Source organism: Asterias amurensis, chromosome 12 (assembly GCF_032118995.1).
Source record: "Asterias amurensis chromosome 12, ASM3211899v1".
Taxonomy (NCBI): Eukaryota; Metazoa; Echinodermata; class Asteroidea; order Forcipulatida; family Asteriidae; genus Asterias; species Asterias amurensis.
In genome coordinates, this window is record NC_092659.1 from 782,849 (window position 1) to 803,447 (window position 20,599).

A 20,599-nucleotide genomic window follows, 5' to 3' on the forward strand; every position below is an offset into this window, starting at 1 on the left:
ATGAAATAAAACAGGCCACAAAAAAGTCTTCATGAAACATGATTTGTGATGTATTTCTTTTATTTTTATATACAATCATTAAACACTTAAATTCACACATAATTATTTAATAATTAGCGCATGAGTATATAGTCCCACATCAATTTGGCATTCACACATAATTATTACATTTTACTTTCCTAACCACTACAATTATATTCTGCATAGTTGGCCATGAAAAAAAGGGGTGAAAAAAAGAAGAAAAACAAATCTTTTGGTCTTCGGACCAAAAATAAGTGACTGAAGCTGCTTTACTTTTCCATCCAGTCTTAAAAATTATTTCAAAATTTAAACAAATTTTGCCCACTCTTTCCAATTGACAACAGACAACCACACTGTCTTTTAAATCATGAGAGATATAAAAGGCAAAGACAAAACATCTAGGTTTGTTTGTTGTTGTTGGATTATTTATTTTCATATTTTTTGTTTGCATAGCCTAATTATGAAGAGCTTAAAGTAATACTAGCAATGTATTTACTACTGCAATACATACATGTGTATTTTTTTCATGATCTTTTTTTGGCAATCTTTTTTTAACGATTTTATAGCAATATTTAGGAAAAATCACACTCAATATTACAAACTTTGAAAGACCAAGGTGACGAAATAAAAAAAATGGTGGTTTTAGTTCTTATAACGGATCCTTCAAATCAGATCAAGTTTTGAGAGAATAAAATATGAACCTTCTGTAATTTTTTTCAAGTCCACACCATAATTGATGCTGACTTTCCCTTCTATAAAGACAAATAAAAGGAAGATTATTACAAAACAAAATCCTTCAAAAAAATTAACAAAATTATTCAGTATTAAAATTATTTCACAGAAATTTGTTCAACCCCCCACATTGGCAGCTCTCTACTGCTGGTGACCTTACAAAATCACTAATAATAGCTAATTCATTTTGTTATTAATATGTTATTTTTCTGTAATGTCTATCATCATATCAACATAAATAGAAAACATTTATAATGTCTGAGCAACTTCATAAGCCATTTTACGATATGGTGGACACATTTTCTGTAACGTTTGGGTAAATCTGTCTGTACGCACCCAAACCAAACAACAACTAGCTCCTCCACCATAACTCAAAAGGCTAATTCAGCCTCTTCAGCTGTTTCTTACTTGACCTCATTGCCTTTTTGTTAAAAAATTCTTGGGGTCACAAACTGTTACAAAAAAAACTATCCTATCCGAGATGAAATGATTTGGGGTACTTTTTGTTTTCTTTAGTGTATGGTCTACAGATTCTTAGAAAAGGAAATAACCTTAAAATAACTTGTCTCTCTTTCTTGTGGGATTAAGCAGGAGATCACATAATTCACTGATTACTGTCTCTTGTTCAAGTATTCTTTTATAAACTGTAGGTTTTCTTTACATTTTTAATGGTGGCTTTTTATTTTTGGCATTGGCAATTTACATGATTTTTCATCACATAACTTTCCTGTCTGTATTCTACATTTTTCTTGTTGTGTTTTTTTTTAATGATGCTTTCTAATGTGTAACTATTTTCTTAATAGTTTGTGTAAAGCGCCTCTCATGACTTTTACTGATTTAAATAAAGTGTCAGAGAGAGTAAACAAATAATACATGGTAATCTACTTAGATATATCATGGAGCTATAAAATACATTTTTATATAGGCGGGTAACTATATTTAAACCAACTTTAAATTTTTCATGATAACATTTGCGCTAACATCATGATGCATTTAATCTATTATTTTACCAACAATTTTGCAACATAACTAATTTAGTAATGTTTCTTGATACATAAACATTTCAATTTTTTATTAACATTTCCACAAGTTTGTCTTCAATATGAAGCCTATAAATGGAGTCAAATGACTTCCATCGACTAAAAATCACTGAAAGGATCAGTTTAACAAAAAATAAACGGAATTACAAACAATGTTTGTATACTTAAACATGTACATAGCGAGCAGTATCACTGACCTGAGAGTCTGCGACTAGACTAGTCTGTAATAAGTCAAATATTTAAGAACATGTCGGCAGAATTCACAAAATAGTAACTTATTGACAACAAATAAGATTTTGTGAGACGCATTGTCCCGTAGCTATTGAATATCAGGCCTTGAAATAACCCTGTGCATTTGCTGTGGTGCCCTTTGCAAAGTTCCAATTAAAAGTTTCATGTTTCTCAAAGAAGTACCCCTTACCACAGGGAAATTGCTGTGCCCCTTCAAGAGCCAAGTTCAAGGCATGGAATATTCTTAGACATTTTGGACGTACCAGTTTGGCTACAACAGAACTTTCTAGTTAACAATAGCCGAGATTTATCAACAAGATTTTGAGCCTAAACAAAACTATCAATTCACTACTGTATCGAATACTTGACGAATTCACAAAGCTTTTAAAGCTCACAAGTACATAACATTAAAGGACAAGCTTTATAAAAAACTGGAAAAGTGTAAGGCAGGTTGGGCGACAAAGGTATCAAAAATAAGGAAAGTTCAAAATCAAAACGAAGAAAGTAAAAAATGCTGCTTATTCAATTTTAAATGAACCGAAATCAGGAAAAAAGGCAACATTCATAAGAAAGGACACAAGTTCAGTGGAAACTCGTCATAGGGTCATAGATTGGTAAGTTCTTGAAAAATTTATGACCAGAAAACTTCTTAGGCGACGAGCACTGCAACTGCTGATAGTTTTTTTGTAGTTTTCTCAGCAAGTAGATAAAATTAAAGTTAAAAACCCATTTGTTTACTTCACCCATTTAATTCATTCTTGCTCTGTTTGTGTGTTTGATGGTTTTTTCTCTGCATTTTTTGTATTCCTTGTAATGCGCAGTAGAGTATATTTATATAGGTAACTGCGCAATATAAATGTTCGTATTATTATTTTTATTAAAATATATTCAGCTGAAACTTTTGCATTACGTTGACAAAAACCAATCTATGTTCCTATGTTAATGATTTGAAAGTTTGTCTTACGCTCAATTGCCTGTTACATCGATAGTTTATTGACATCTACAGAATTGCCCATGTATATTTATGCAACTGTAACTGTATATATGTATATAGAGAGAGTGAGTTTAGTTTGTAAGTATTCAAATATTCAATGATTCAAGATTTTAGCCATCTTTAGCGATACATGTATATCAATTATTAAAATCACACTTATTATGCAACTGCTGCGAACATTTAGTTGGGGTAAAGTCTCAACAATGCATACTTAATGTTATTTTGACTGGTTGCCTGTTATTCGCTAAGCAATACTTGCCTGTGCTTGGCACATTTTTTTGCTAACAGACTTAATGAAATTGGGCCCTGGGGTGGATTTCACAAAGGTAGTCCTAACTTAGGACTAGTCCTAGGCAATGCTAAGAGATAGGACTGCTCCTAAGTTAGGACCAGTAACGCATCCTAACTTAGGACTGGTCCTATCTCTTAGCATTGCCTAGGACTAGTCCTAAGTTAGGACTACCTTTGTGAAGTCCACCCCTGGTCATTTTAATGGCCTATGACTCAGACGTTCAAGCATGTAAGAGTTTTGGAGTGTCTAAATTCTGAAACATGTTTCTTGCTGACCAAAAAAAATTGAGCTAAAGAGAATTGATCTAAAGAGAATAGAAAAACGGAGTGGTAGGTGGATTTTTGACAAATAACATGTACACCTTATAGCTGCTTTTGAAAGTAAACCAGTCGCTTGATTTCTCAAGAAAAACTCTTCTTTGTTTCTTTGTCCAAAGATAAAACTGACCGAAATTCGTTGTGAGCTGTGAAAATGTTCCTTCCTAGTGGTAACTTGTTAGAATGCACGTGACAGGTGCATCTCAATCAATATTTTGTAAAAATACAAAATTAAAATTCTCTCTCGCTAACTTTTTTTATATGATTCATTCACACCTTTATGACGGAAACAAAAATCAGCGGTTAACAAAATTCTTCAAAAAATAATCGCTGGGAACTTGTCTCTATCCTTCCTCCTCTAAACCTGGCCTGAGGGTTGGCATTTACATAAAAGAAACAACATTCATTTACATAATATGCATATTCATATATTTACATTTTTATACAACAGCTGGGATGGGTTTTAGGTTTAACCCTGGTGTAGTGATTTGGTTTGACCCTAAGCCTAGATCAGCGTCTAATACGATATCGTCTTCTGTGTGATTGGTTGGTTGAGCGATCTCTAGATTGACGCCGGAGAGCTGGTCAGCGCTAGAGCTATTCTCATCTAAGATTAAGTCACTATCGCTGTCTTCGTTGACATGCTCATCCTACAACAAGAAACGAAAACAAACATTACATATATTTTCTACCTTCTGCACAGGTAGTAGTTAAAAAGCAGGACAGTTCTTTTTAGAACTGAGAAGTCTCCCGCAGGCCACTGTTAAAGGAGAACGTTCTAGTCCCTGGTTAGGCACTCGGCGAGTAACAGATTACTCTATATGAACAATGAATCAATACTCACCATTACTGTCAAACATCTCGCCACAGGGTAACAGCAGAGAGGTAGAGTCTCTTTCAGATCTGCTCCTTTCCGAGTGAAGATCGGCTTGAAAAATCTAAACACTTTATTAAGGAACATTCTCAGTCAGGTTTCAGTTAAAGGTGTTTACACCATGACCCACTATAAATGAATTATAAGCCAAATAAATATCTGATAACAAACGAGACATAACAGTACACAGTATAGGGTATCATGGTTGAGTGGTATTGAGCATCAAATTCAAGTTTTGATGGCTAAGTCATCGGGATGTGGGTTCAAAACCTAGTCACTACACTTGAGCAAGATACTTTACCATAATTACTTTGACGGGGCATACAGCCGTAGGTCCTGTGTACTTGGATTGGTAGTGCACATAAAAGAACCCATAAAAGTTTAGTGGAAGAGTAGGGGTTAACCCCTGTGTCTGGTTCACATAGCAAGCACCCTTGTTTACAGGTTTCCTCAGGCTTGTGAGCTACAGTGGAAGAGTAGGGGTTAACCCTTGTGTTTCTGGATCACATTGCAAGCAACCTCATGTACAGGTTTCCTCAGGCTTGCAAGCTACAGTGAAAGAGTAGGGGTTAACCCCAGTGTTTCTGGATCACATTGCAAGCACCCTTGATACAGGTTTCCTCAGGCTTGTGAGCTACAGTGAAAGAGTAGGGGTTAACCCTTGTGTTTCTGGATCACATTGCAAGCACCCTTGTTTACAGGTTTCCTCAGGCTTGCAAGCTACAGTGAAAGAGTAGGGGTTAACCCTTGTGTTTCTGGATCACATTGCAAGCAACCTCATGTACAGGTTTCCTCAGGCTTGCAAGCTACAGTGGAAGAGTAGGGGTTAACCCTTGTGTCTGGTTCACATAGCAAGCACCCTTGTTTACAGGTTTCCTCAGGCTTGCAAGCTACAGTGAAAGAGTAGGGGTTAACCCATGTGTTTCTGGTTCACATAGCAAGCAACCTCATGTACAGGTTTCCTCAGGCTTGCGAGCTACAGTGTAAGAGTAGGGGTTAACCCCAGTGTTTCTGGTTCACATAGCAAGCACCCTTGTTAACAGGTTTCCTCAGGCTTGCGAGCTACAGTGTAAGGGTAGGGGTTAACTCTGGTGTTTCTGGTTCACATAGCAAGCACCCTCGTTACAGGTTTCCTCAGGCTTGCAAGCTACAGTGAAAGAGTAGGGGTTAACCCATGTGTTTCTGGTTCACATAGCAAGCACCCTCATGTACAGGTTTCCTCAGGCTTGCGAGCTACAGTGTAAGAGTAGGGGTTAACCCCAGTGTTTCTGGTTCACATAGCAAGCACCCTTGTTAACAGGTTTCCTCAGGCTTGCGAGCTACAGTGTAAGGGTAGGGGTTAACTCTGGTGTTTCTGGTTCACATAGCAAGCACCCTCGTTACAGGTTTCCTCAGGCTTGCAAGCTACAGTGAAAGAGTAGGGGTTAACCCATGTGTTTCTGGTTCACATAGCAAGCAACCTCATGTACAGGTTTCCTCATGCTTGCAAGCTACAGTGGAAGAGTAGGGGTTAACTCCAGTGTTTCTGGTTCACATAGCAAGCACCCTCGTTACAGGTTTCCTCAGGCTTGCAAGCTACAGTGAAAGAGTAGGGGTTAACCCATGTGTTTCTGGTTCACATAGCAAGCAACCTCATGTACAGGTTTCCTCATGCTTGCAAGCTACAGTGGAAGAGTAGGGGTTAACTCCAGTGTTTCTGGTTCACATAGCAAGCACCCTCGTTACAGGTTTCCTCAGGCTTGCAAGCTACAGTGAAAGAGTAGGGGTTAACCCTTGTGTTTCTGGATCACATTGCAAGCAACCTCATGTACAGGTTTCCTCATGCTTGCAAGCTACAGTGGAAGAGTAGGGGTTAACTCCAGTGTTTCTGGTTCACATAGCAAGCAACCTCATGTACAGGTTTCCTCAGGCTTGCAAGCTACAGTGGAAGAGTAGGGGTTAACCCTGGTGTTTCTGGATCACATTGCAAGCAACCTCATGTACAGGTTTCCTCAGGCTTGCGAGCAACAAAAATTAAGTCACTTATGAGACATCCTTGGTTTCATTACCAGAAATACATAATAACAACAAAGCAATCTATAGTTGTCCATTCATGCAGACGTTAAATAATACCAAAATTCAAAACATCTTGAACTCTCAAAATAAATACAGAGTAATTTTCTAATGAAATCTCTGTTCCACTCCTTTGTGATATGGCGCGCTGTTTTCTTAAAAGGATACTTATGGTCGAGGTCGTACCACTGTCTGACGAGCCACGCCTGGTCATAACGCTTCCTTATTCTCACATCAATCTCAGTGTTTTGCTGGTGGAAAACAACAAATTAAGAATTGAAAGGAGATAGAACGAGGAAGGGAAAGTATCAAGTATACAGTGCTTCATGCACAAAAACCAAATAATTATATTCAGATTGAACTGTGGTTAAATTCTTGCAACCTTGGTTTCAGCTTTTATTTTTCAATTCCTTTAGGAGCTTTAAAAAAGAAACTTGCTTAATACCCAGTTCACACATAGACACCACTTCTACTACCATGAAAAAGGGAATGAGAGAGTGGCCAACCTCGGGCCAATCGCGGGCCAAATATGGGAGGATCTCCGTGACTGTGGTTTGGTCGGGGTGGGATCTCCTAGGTCTAGAAGCTGCATTCTATCCCCACGCTTATTTTGCCTCAATCCCACAAACAGTTTCTACTCACCGATCCCACAACTTGCATTCCCTGCTGCTGGGCGGTATCCTCATCAGAGACCCCAACCCTAGAAACAATCATAGTGGAAGTTGAGTTGTCCCCCTCAGACACAACCATCACTGCATTCCAAGATGGCCCCAGGTCAAACCCTGACGGCCTTACAGCAACCCTTATGAGGGGGAGGGAGGGGGGAGGAAGGGGAGGGAAAGCATGCATCGAGAAGAGGGGGGTGGAGAGGGGGAGACAAAGGGGGAGGGAGTGACGCAATGGGTACAGAGGTAAAGTGATTAGTGGAAACATGTTGCCATGAGATACTAAGGAAAGACATTTGAAAAACTCCTCAAAAATGGCTTGCCTTGGTTCCCCCTTAAGCCCGGTTCATACTTCATGCGAATGGGATACAAATTTTGACTTCACAAATTTGCAACAAATGAATTGCAACAGCTGAAATCCTGTGAAGCATTTGTTGCGAAAACAGCCATGGTTGACGTCAAAATTCACTTCGCATTTGCCTTCGCATGAAGTTTCAAACGGACTTTTTTCTAGACATGGAGGCGCCCAGAGCCAAATTTCATAGAGCTGCATTTTAAAGCACAAAAAGTAGCTCAGCACATCAGCACATCAACATTATGCTCACCAAATATGAACAGGATACCAGTCACAGAAAGTACATGTTTGATGGTATTTTGCCTGGTAAACTTAGTCTGGTAAGCATAAGTCTGTTTGCCTAGCTCCTTTTTTGTGCTTAATAGTGAAAATAGGGCGTTGGTTCTATGCCTCCCTAATTTGTGGATAGTGTGTGTGGTTTTGTATGCTGCCTAATATTTAGACTAATAATAGTGCAACAACCACTGAAACTACACAGTAGCAAATGCGGCAGTCTTTTGCACAGGGGGCGTGGTTCGTTTCATCCCAGTATTTTCATGGCAACAAGAAAATATTGTGAAAAAGTGCAATGGGTTAATAAGAATGAAAGGAACAAGTGATATCAAACAATGCCCTTCATTTGTGTCTTGATGAAATGTTAGATGACACGGAATGGTTATCCTTGAGGAAAGTAGTTTGCCTCTTTTATCCTCGTCATTTGCCAAAACAGGTTTTAAGCCGTCAAATTATTTTACTCAAATTCGAAAAGTAAAAATGTTCTCTAATTAGTTAGTAGATTGTTTGGTTAGCAATGAGAAAATTATAGATTTTAGAAAATTATAGATTCGATGACAATCACAGTTGAGTTATCAAGATGAAAAGTAGGTCATATGAAAGGAAGGATTAAAAAGTGGTTGGGAGATAAAGCTCTTTGGAGGAAAGACACCTTTATCATATGGGCAGCCATGTTTCTTAAGTAGCCTTTTTACCACTAATTTACACTTGATGATATCAAATGGTTGACCAGCTCTTGCTGCTGGCTTTTACCATACTGATAAGTCTTGCAGCCTTGAATTACTCCTTTTATGAAATTGAATGAGCAGGGTGTTAAAATTTTAAAAAAAGGCCTGGAAAACCTCTATATTAGAAGCGCAATAATCTGGTACTCTCGGATCAGATTAAGACTTGAACTGCAATTTTCAATGTTAACATGGGGAACCAGAGAAGACGTCCACAGTACCTTATCTTTAGCCAGGTCAACATCTGAGTGGTCATTCCTCCACATATTACCACGGTAATCAAAACAATAATCAAGGTTGCCGTTAGCGATAGTTGCCGTGCCACAGTGGCGGTGTTACGGATGGCAAGTGCAAACGCAATAGCCCCCCTCAGTCCTGCAATCAGAGTATTAGTATTGAATTAGTTAAGAAAACACTGTATAATTACTCTCTTTGTGCCTGCTCTTTTCTTGCATTTTGAAAATACCCAGCTTTTTGGGGGTTTTCAAGTTACTGTTACAAATATTTAAAGTCTTTCTCACCAAACAAAATGTATCTTGTTGATTTGCGTGCCTTGGTACATCCCAAAGTCAATAGTATTTCTTGAGTGATAATGTACTATTTATGACACTTTTTGAGTCCACGATTAAGTACGATAGTGGCACTTTCGGAATACATAAAATAGATCAGCAATACGCAAGGTAGAATAAACACAATCAATGATCCTACCTTTAAAGCAGACAGCTCCTCTCTACAGACTTACCTGAAAACATCAACATATGCTGAATATTCCAAGGAATCTTTTGCTTTCTTCCGAGATTCAGCAAGAATGACAAGGGGTAAATATTGAGAAAACGACCCACGAGGATGGCAAACTGATGGAGGTCAAAGTTAAGGAAGCCTGTCATTTACTCTTTTTTAACTGATTTGATATAATCCCTAAAAAGTGACTTGAAAATGATAACATTTCAAGCTAGTGTACAGGATTAGTCTGTCTCTCATTACCATCAACACCATAAGTTCTATCAAATATCCAGTTTGACATCATAACTAAGATAATTTCGTCCTCTTTCCAACGATATAATACAAAATGTTTCTGTCAAAGGTTAAAAAAAAAATTGGCAAATTTTGTACGAATAAACAATAAGTGTATGTGCAGGAGCTTTGGCAAATACAGCTTTTTTTCATAAGTAAACGCTTAGGTGGATATGGGTTAAGTGTTACTACCTTCCTTGTTTTATCTATCAGACTAAACTGGCTATTCTTTTTTAAAGACTAAAATTTTGCAATGATGCTTTTTATCCTTACCGATCCTGTATCATGTGTTTTTAAAACGGCCCTCGCACTTACCCTCAGCAAAATAAAAATAATGTAAATATGAAATGAAAAGTAAACCATCAAAGGATACAAAAGCAGAGAAGATGAAGCCCGCATCCCAGTATTGGTTCCTAGGATTGAACATGGAAATACCCATGTAGGAGAAAATAAAACTCTCCGCTAGGAACTGAGCCAGCTCAGCAACCTAGAAAAACAAACAAAAAAAGGAGAAGAAAAATCAAGACAAAGTCAATCGATATGCGATAATCCAAATACAACACTGACGATTTTTAGTTTAAATAATAAATAATAATAATAAAGATCTAACATTTGAAGATTTAGGGCACTTTTTGTACAACACAAGAACACAAACGTCCACATATACGCCTCTCTTATTATTCATGCATGACGTCATAATTCTTACCCAAACTGAGGCTGTAGGCGCACGTCCGCCACCAATTGCAGTGGCTGCGCCTACAGCCTCGTTTTGTGTAAGAATTGTGATGAAATCATGCATAAATATTAAGAGAGGCGTATACATTAAATCTCAACAGCTTAAAGAGAATGTTGATAGAAAGCTTTCCTTAAATTATTACTTGCTTTGGTGCTGTAGTTTATGAGAATTGATTCAAAAAATTTAGTGAAACAATTTTCGTCTCAGTGAGACAAAAAATTGTCAGTGGAAGTTAGTTCCACACTCGGGCTGATGCTGCAGACAAAAATAAATAGTATCAAAGTTAATACAATAATTGATATTTGTCAATACCTCTTTGGTTCGTTTCTTGGATTCTTCAGACAGATTGTTGTAGGTGTAATGAGCCTGCATAATCCCACAGAATAGCACCGCAACAATTCCTACAAAGAAACAAATGATATTGCACAAAATAACATTCTTAATCGAGAAAACTCTCTCGCATTTTTTTCTTCAAAACTGTGGGGGAATTCTATACCCAAATTGTGGAAGTTTGGCCCGAGCACGCCAAAATGAAATAAGATCCTCAGCTATCAATCCTAAGACACTAGACTTACGGCTGGAATTCCCATCTAAAGAATGATAAAGTATCTCGCTCAAGAACACAAGTGGCACGACCAGGATTCGAACCCACACTCTGCTGATCAGAAACACCAGAGCTCGAGTTCCGGCCATGACATGCCACAAACATAAGTCTGACATGCTAGACAGAATGGCAACAAGATGCATACCAGAGTCTCACTTTATTACCTTTTTTTATAGCACATTTTACAATAATCGTATCAATGCGCTTTACATCAGTGCCCTGGTCATTGGGCCAATAACATCCCTTGAATCTTTCGAGCTGATGTGGTGCTACTAGGCTTTTTCATACACAATATCAACCTCTACCCTCGCTCCTTATTATGAACTCACCAGTAAGTTGAGCAGCTTCCGCCATTAAGTAGCACATATAAGACATGATGAAGAAGATAGCTGTCTCCAGAAGAGGAAAATCTCTGATACGAGTGAATTTAGTCACGTTAACAAAATCGCGTTAAGGAATAATAACACATTCACATAAGGTCCCTTCACATGAGACAATTTATAAGAAGAGACCTTTACTTAAACTTCTTTGATGTCAAAAATAGCAAATTCCAGTTAGGTAAAAAAGCTAGACTTGTTAAATAATAACTCTTTAAAAAAATTCTATATTTTTCTTTGTTTATCTCTTTGTAGTTTGATTGCAGTTCAGCCTTTGGCTGCGATGGTCTTTGTTTTTAATCAACCATTTCAAATCAAATCAAATCAATATTAGGGCAGTATTTTGTTAATAGTTTCAAAGGATATTATTGCTGTAATACAGCCCATGACTGAACCAATCGCAAAAGAGCCAACAAAGACACCAATGAAGATCCCAAGGGATTTTAAAATTGGTCCTGCTTCGAAAGAGTCACTGTCGTAAGATTCCACTGACCTGTAAAAGACAAATCATTAAAGAACGCAACATTGGAACTGTAGAGCGAATACAAGTCTAACTCTGCAGTTTAATTTTTGTTTACTTTAGTCCGTAAACAAAAACAAACAGAAATGCTTTCCAAAACGAAAACCGAGTTCTTCAATTTGCACTGTGAAGTGTTTTAATTTTCCCAACCTTGGGAATGGACATAAGAAAGCCAAATTGTTATCAATGAATGCCTGTTATCATAAGATGAAACTCGGGTGGGATTCAAACCCACAACCTTTTTAATTCTAGAGCAGTGTCTTACCAACTTGACCACTGTCATTGCCTGGTAGCTGGAGGCAGTTTGAATCCTAAGTTGCAGCTGTACTGCAACGATTTAATAGATGTTAATTTTGCATCGGGATAATGAATATTGTTTTTGGTTTTACCCTCACAACAACGATGAAAATTTCACATCTTTTAAAGATGACACGGTAATTCAACTTTAAACCAATTAAGAACTAAAGATTAGACCAGCTGTCTGGGTCGGCTTTGAATTATCCTATTTACCTTCTTAAAGCAAACAGAATCACCCCACTGGCTAGTAAAGTGACATCACTTATTGCTCAGTAATGAAGATCAGTTCATAAGCTTAACGATCTTAAGTCAAATCTTGTAAAGTTAAGATCTATTGGTTTCCAGGGCTTGCCCTTAAAGGCAGGGTGTACTTTTGGTAAATGTCAAAGACTAGGGGTCGATTTCACAAAGAGCTAGGACTCGTCTTATCTCGAGTTAGGACATATATTTTCGTCCTAAGTTGGGAAACATCATAGGAACGATAACACAAAAGATAAGAAGGGTTTAACATTTCTGCTGATCCAACAACAGAATTCAACTTCTGGAGATCGCTGGCAGAGCAACGACCAAACCAAACAGTACTGGAGCACAAAATAATGCAGGCCTGATACTTCACGGAGGCAACGAAGGTGATAGCCTCCATGCCCCCTGGTTATTGCCTTGGTGCCCTTGAAATGCTCCAGTAGAAATATACAATTTCCTCATAGGGTGCCCTTTACCAGGGAGAAAATGCCTTGGTACCCTCACCGTTTCAAAGATGAAGCACAGGTCTGTATGCTTTCAGTGAGTTTTATTAATTACCTTGAAAGTACAATGGCCACAGCATCATTAAGAACGCTCTCTCCGAAGACAAGAATGTACATATCCACATCAACTTGTAAATCGTGAAACACCGCCAACACAGTGACTGAAATAAGGACAACAATCAATGTCAATTCAAAAGGCCATTCTCATTGCAATGGAAGTATGGACCCGTCTGGATTAGCGACTGTGGCTACGGCTGTTGCTAAGGGTGACTCAATGATGACTCAATGTTATACAGAGTGATCAGCAGAGCTTGGGTTCGAGTCCCGGTCATGACACTTGTGTCCTTAAAGGCAGTGGACACTATTGGTAATTGTCAAAGACTAGCCTTCACAGTTGGTGTATCACAACATATGCATAAAATAACAAACCTGTGAAAAATTGAGCTCAATCAGTCATCAAAGTTGCGAGATTAGAATGAAAGAAGAAACCACCCTTTTCACACAAAGTTGTGTGCTTTCAGATGCTTGATTTTGAGACCTCAAATTCTAAACTTTTTATCAAATTTGCAGAAAATTACTTCTTTCTTGAAAACTACGTCACTTCAGAGGGAGCCGTTTCTCACAATGTTTTATACCATCAACCTCTCCCCATTACTCGACACCAAGTAAGGTTTTATGCTAATAATTATTTTGAGTAATTACCAATAGTGTCCACTGCCTTTAACCATGATTGCTTTGAAAGTTGGGGAGGTAGTGCTTTCTGCTCTTCCAGCCAGGCTTCTGATGGATGATACCCAAGCCTACATCCATATGGACTAACCCTGTTTCAGCCCCAGGAGTAGGTGCCAATGGCCCCTGGAAAAATAGATTTGTAGCCCACACCTTGAGCTGGCCTTCAGGTCTTGTGTGTCTGGCGACTTGCATAAAAATATGTAAAAAATTGGAAGAAGGAAAAATATGTTTCTACTCACCAGGGTCTGTGGCTGAAATCAAAGCTCCGAAAAAGAGAGAATCTTTAAGGTTGAAATCTGTCCTTTTCATTACTAAAACAACTAATGAGTACATAATACCACTGTCAATAAAGAACAAAAACACAACAATAAATCTCATTACAATTATACAAATACTATTCGGTTATTTCATTTATGTATTACACATCCAATCAGAGCAATTAGAGTCAATAACTTAACAGGATGAAAAGGAAACAAGAAGAAATGTTCAGTTTCAGACTTGGGAGGAATACCCCAGAAGAGAAAAGCCCATGCAATAACTGTTTCGGTCATTGGACAGTGGTTAACCAATGGGCAACTCAACCGAAACAGTTATTGGTAACGACCGCCAAAATGCCTCCCAGGTAGGGACTGAAAACAGAATCCACATGCAAGGCTCCGGTCTCATAATTTATGAAAAACTTCAAAACATGGCATAAAAAGTGTTTCTCTTTGTTCAAGTGCCTTAAACACTTTAATGCTTGATGCCAACACTGTAAGATAAGACTAAATTAATATTCTTAGTATTATTATTATTTCACAACATTTTGGGGTGATTTTTGAAAATTAGGTCAGAACTAGACATTGAATTGAAAGTAAGGTTACAGACTTGTAATTTTGTTTCATCTTCATATGACTCTATCGGAAAATAAGTGGATCACAAATTTGAATTTGACCTTGGGAACCCCTCTTTAAGAAACCTAAATCCTGAACAATCTTGTTCAATAATTTTGAACATGTCTCACTTACCCAACAACAAAGCAGGAAATTGCTGTGCCGACCATAGCATAGGTTAAAATGGAGCCCAGATTGCGGAAGAAATGCCTCTGTATAAGAACATTATTAAATCATAAAATATTATTACTGCCTCAAGTACATCATGACCACACAGTGTTTTACAAAGCTTCAAATTTTATGAGTATTTTGTTTAATTTTTTTTAGGGGGGGTTAAATGCAAGTCGCCAGACGCACAAGGTGTGGGCTACAAATATCTTATTCCAGAGGCCGTTGCCACCTACTCCTAGGGCTGAAACAGGGTTACCCCCTTGACAGTCCATACGGATGTAGGCTTGGGTATCATCAATCCGAAGCCTGGCCGGTAGAGCAGAAAGCACTACCTCCCCAATATAATGCGCCATCTATCTTGTGTACAAGATCTCATTCCGAGGTACACTGCATACAAAATTCACAGGCCTGAAATTTCAAATTTGAGAGAGCAAGCCCTTTTTCATTTTGGAAAACAACACTTCCGTTGGCAAATCTAAAAATCTTTAGGAATTTTGTTTTAAATTGCATCAAGCCCCAAGAGCCTGCGTCCAAATCCAGGCCTGAAAACATTAACAAGCAACAATAGTTTTTGTTTACGATAATCCAGAGGTTGCCGGTTCAAGTCCTGTTCTGTGAAGTTTTTCTTCATTCAACCACAAATTATGGAGTTAAAAAAAAAAACACGGATCAAAACTAAATCACCACCACCTCCCATGGGAACACTACGAATCGTCTCAGTAATTGGGGCGCCAAAAAAAGACTGCGAGTACAATTTAAATCCTGATGTTGCATCTTACACATGTAGAGGCCAGAAGGCAGTTTTGAAGGTAATTCATTAAGTATTTTAGTCATATTGAGGCATTTTTTAGGTGACAGTAATAGCAAATGTTGCCATTTCAAAATCTAGCATGGCTTTCCCTGGAGCACTAGTTCGACCGATAATGACAACTTTACAAAAAAACAGGGAGTACAACACCCCAGTTACTGGGTCTCAAGATTACCTAACATGTCTCAGTAGGTCTGCAGTATATAGTGCAGAGCCACAATCATGGGTATTAAAAAACAAGAGTGTGAAAGTCACTAATGTGGCAGTTATCTCAGATGCTATTGATATATCAACTAACAATGGCAATGATGAGTAAAAAGTACTTGAGTTTGTCGAATGCAAGATTGGCAAAGAATTTACTCATTAGTTGTTTATTTGGTATCTTTGTAACAAAACTTGTACCCATGATTACGGCTATGCACAGTAGCCAAACAGATTTTAATATGATACTTTTGAATATAAACAAACTCACTCTTTTGAGGCTATAACCAGCATAGAATATGATGGGGGGAAGCAACATGTTGAAGAAGACCTCTGGGTCAAAGTTCACCTGTTGATAAAGACAAAAACAGTTTTTTTTAAGCCTCTTTAGGAATGGTCCCTAGAGAAAACCGATGACTTATCTTGTAAAGATTGCTGGGATTCGCCACAACTCTCTATAACAGAAATGTCGATTTAAATGAGGACAGCAAAAACAAAGTAAAACAAGCACTGTTTGAAGCTTTGGATGGTGTGTAGAAATAGGAAAAAACTATATAAATAAATAGTAAACTTGCGGGTACAACCATGTGTGAATCTCTTTGTGGGAGTGTTGGCTCTGAGGGGAGCCAGTTTGGTCTCGACGTTTCGAACAGTATACTTTGCTTGTCTTCAGAAGAAACAAAGAAGTAAAACAAAGTACAAATGACAGCTTTGAAACTTCTACAGGTAAATTATATTACATATCGTTATTGACAGTGAGTAAGAATTCATGTCATGGCTAAAAACTTGATCTACAAAAGGTACAAGAACCCTTTAAATGAAGCAATAGGTCGTACCTTCTCCACAAATGCGGATGGCACAGTGTAGGCGCCTCCTTTGATGATGCCCAACCTGTTATATTGAAATGTCACACTCTTATTACTGGGGTATTCCAGTGAGAGGTAGATGCTGCTCGTAGCTTTAGAGATGTCACACTCTTGGGCGTCCGTTGTGATCGGGTCATGTGCACGCCCATTTGTGTCAGCTGTGTACCACACTATGGCACCTACTATTGAACCTGTAGGAAATTTTAGGAAACAATTGGTTTTCATTTCTTACTTCTTACTTTACTTGAAATAAACACCCTAGCACCTTGCAACTTTGTAAAAAGTGCCATAGTGCCAACTTATTTGATTATTAAACACAAATATAATTCAAATATTAAGTTATTAACACTCTTTCATTGACTGGAGTTAGACCCAGTAACTGGGGCGCTGTACTCCTTTTCTCAAGATTTTTTCATTATCTGCATCTGCATCTGTCAGTTACTGTACAAACGCCTGTTGTGGATATCCCGTACAGAGATCAGTCGCTAGTACGACCAATATTGTTGACAAAAAAGGAGTAAAAGGTTTTTTTTCAACAGGAACGCCCCAGTTACTGGGTCTAGACTAGCCCAGGTTGACGTCCTACCAGGGCTAGATCTAGATTGGAGTACTTTTCATTAGACTTAGTAATTCTGTACTCAATTTTAAAATTTTTGACATTAATTTTGCATTTTCGTACTATGAGAAAAAAGGACAAAAATTAAAATGCAAAAAAAGATTTTTTTTTTTTTTAATGAGAACAGACAGAGGGCAGAGAATGGCAGAGCCCCGGACTTCCTGGGTCTATAACTAATAAAAAACAAATTGTTTACTAATTTTAAATCTAAATTAAGGCCGAAGGAAATGCTTTCAAAGTACGAAAGCATCAGGGATACTTTGCAGTTCATGTAATTTGGTCATCAGCTTTTAATTTTGAACTTACCATAAATCATAGCTAAGCCGGTTTCATGTATGAATCGGAAACGATGCGCCTTGAACAACCAAATTGTCAAAATTGTCAAAACCAACAACGATAGGAAGAGCAATAAATTAAGATTATCAAGTTGGTGTTGAATGGACACTTCCTCCTCTGCAACTTTCTCAGGATGGTCAGCTTCACATGCTTGAACTGTTGACTGTTCGGTGGACTGAGTTTGTGAAGAATAAATACATGCGAAAAGGAAGAAAACAGTCGCTAAATTTGACATTGTAAGCGGACACGTTCGTCGATGATAGAACGCCATCTTGGAAAAGCCCCTCCTCCTAATATTTACCGGCGGTTTTGTTATTGTTAGTAGAAGGGATCGGCTTTGAGGAGGCGGTCAACGCTTTCGCAATACGTCATCATCACTCAGCATTAATTTTGTGAAAAAACATTGGCCTTTTATATGAAATTATTTTTAACAAGAATTTATCAAATACATGCGGTAAATAATTAGAAAGGTTTTAAATGAATGAACATATCTGATGTCACTCTTTATGTTGAAAATGACCGTCAGTATCATGTGGAAAAGAAGTCACGCGCTTGATCCAATAATATCGTCGAGCGCCCTCTCGCACTCATACATTATATCTCATAGCCATAGAAGTAGTTGTCCGATACTATTATTGCTCCACTACATAATCTATTTTGTTAAAGACTTAAGCCTGGTAGCAAAATAATTTTAAGTTTAAAGAATAATCTGACTTCCAACACCCTCAACCGTTTTTGTTGTATTCTTCAACATGGGTTTACTTTTCAAGCCATATTCATTTACAGACTCCAATTTGGAGTTGTTGGATTCCAACACTTTTGAAACATTTGTAATGGTTTATCACATAAATAGGTGATGGTTCTGCAGATCACAAGTTGGCTAAACAAACTGTTAACCTTACACAGTTTAGAAAAAAAATACCGCATTGGAGACAATTGGAGAGAATACAGGCATGAATTTTTTATGAGCACCGAACAATAGCGCAACTGGATAGTTGACGGGAGTGCATCTCACTGTTCTTGGTTCAATCAAAGTTGGCTCACAAAATGTTTTTTTGTTTCCTTTACATGACATTAAAACTATAATCGTACAGAGAGTGAGAAAGCGTTTCTTTGGAACAGAACATATGGAAATGTCAGTAGTTCATTAATATCGCAAGTTCTTGGTTCCATCGGAGTTCGGAAGTGGACACTAATTTGGTTATTGTCAAAGACTAGCCTTCACAGTTTGTGTATCTCTACATATGCATAAAATAACAAACCTGTGAAAATTTGAGCTCGGTCAACGAACTTGCGAGATAATAATGAAAGAAAAAACACCCTTGTCACACGAAGTTGTGTGCGTTTAGATGGTTGATTTCGAGACCTCAAGTTCTAAACTTGAGGTCTCGAAATCAAATTCGTGGAAAACTAATTCTTTCTCGAAAACTATGGCACTTCAGAGGGAGCCGTTTCCCACAATGTTTTATACCGTCAATCTCTCCCCATTACGCGTCAGCAAGAAAGGTTTTATGCTAATAATTATTTGGAGTAATTACCAATAATGTCCACTGCCTTTAACATTAGAACAATATTGCTGTATGCTGTACAGAGTAGAGAGAAAGAAGGCGGTTTCTTTAGCATGTGTCGGTTGTTCGTATAGTATGCGAGTCCATTGATTTGATCCGAATTGGCTGTAACTTTTACCTTTTATCAAAAAATAACTTGATGCCGTATAGCCGTACATAAAAAAATACTAGACTTTTAGCAGAACAGAATAGCGCACCCGGATTGTTGACCAAAACCTTTCACCTACATTCAATGTTGCCGACGACGCGTCGACGGAAAGTGCAGCTGCCAAAATGTAACTCACGGGCAAATCAAAACACAATTATATCAAAAGAGATCATTGTATCCAATGCTAATCACTGGTTCTGAAGTACATTATGGCTACGCAGCAGAGACGGGGTACAGCCTAAAGCATATTTTTTTTATTGTTTTTTTTTTACTTACGCACTGATGAAGAAATGAGAGCCGCTTGCTGCAACAAGTCTTGCTGGCGTGCCGTAAAAAACACACGCTTCCGATAATGAACACAAAGTCTCTTGTGTCAAAATCATCATGAATAATTAAATTGAAACAAAGAGTTAAGTTATTTTTATTCGGTTGGTACTGGAAGTAAAACTAAAACTGTATCTGAACAATGTCAGTTCAGATAACCCACAAAACCCTCTCGTTTTTGTTCAAAAACATTCCAAACGGCAACTTGTTGACGAACCGTTCTTCCTTCATTCCTACGAATAGGCCTACCTTTAAAGCCATGGCCCAATCTTAAAGAGCTGATTTTCATAGGGCGCGCACGTGCTGTCTGATGACTGAAGAATTTGAACTTTCACTCAGTTTCACAGAACTTGATCAAAGGAGGCTGTTACGACACGGTCATGAATCAATAAAAGTAGGACCCCCCCCCCCTGCAACTGGGTGAGAGTTCATGATTCCATCAGGGCGTACGTGCTTGACGAATGCTTTACACGCTTTTCATGGCATTTTTATATTTTTCTTGTGTGTGTGCATTATTTAGTCGGAAGTCGAGTGCTCAAAATCTTCATTTTTTTTAATAGCATGTTGGCATGGATGATGAATTGGAAGGGAACGACCGAACATTTCCCATATTACTCATGACAACTAAAATGTAAAATAAATGGCGAACGTGTTCCGTCGACCAAGGGCCGGGCGTTTAATTTACTGCAAGGACGGTTTTGCACGGGGGCGGACACAGCTGCATATATACAAAATGTGTCCGGGTGGACATTTATGCAGCAGCGTCCGGGCGGACACGATTGCATATGCAGATGTGTCCGGGTGGACATTTATGCAGCAGCGTCCGGGCGGACACGATATTGCATATAATATGCAAAACCGTCCGGCGGACATTATTGCATATGCAATACTGTCCTCCGGGTATGCATAGGAGGACATAATTGCGACAACGGCACCGCCCCTTCCAATTCATCCATTTTCCCAATGTTCATCACCACCAAATAAAGCCTTGCAAAATATAATAATGATGGATCTGTGGTTTGTAAAACATTTCAATTCAATTCAATTCAGTTCAACAATAATTATTATTGTTGAATTGAATAATAAAAGTCA

General features: G+C 38.1%; 1 protein-coding gene across 1 annotated transcript; it reads right to left on the bottom strand.

Annotated features, from left to right (window-relative positions):
• Positions 1–55: 55 nt before the first annotated feature.
• Positions 56–17,742, bottom strand: LOC139945059 (sodium/hydrogen exchanger 6-like). Its single transcript, XM_071942316.1, has 16 exons — positions 17,438–17,742; positions 16,486–16,706; positions 15,921–15,998; positions 14,605–14,681; positions 13,837–13,937; positions 12,921–13,026; positions 11,669–11,795; positions 11,255–11,360; positions 10,634–10,722; positions 9,959–10,072; positions 9,314–9,425; positions 8,793–8,946; positions 7,196–7,253; positions 6,722–6,804; positions 4,472–4,565; positions 56–4,277 (listed from the first exon to the last, which is right to left on the bottom strand). The coding sequence occupies exons 1-16, from the start codon at positions 17,736–17,738 to the stop codon at positions 4,068–4,070; spliced, it is 2,031 nt and encodes a 676-aa protein (XP_071798417.1). The 5' UTR covers positions 17,739–17,742; the 3' UTR covers positions 56–4,067.
• Between the last annotated feature and the right edge of the window lie 2,857 nt (positions 17,743–20,599).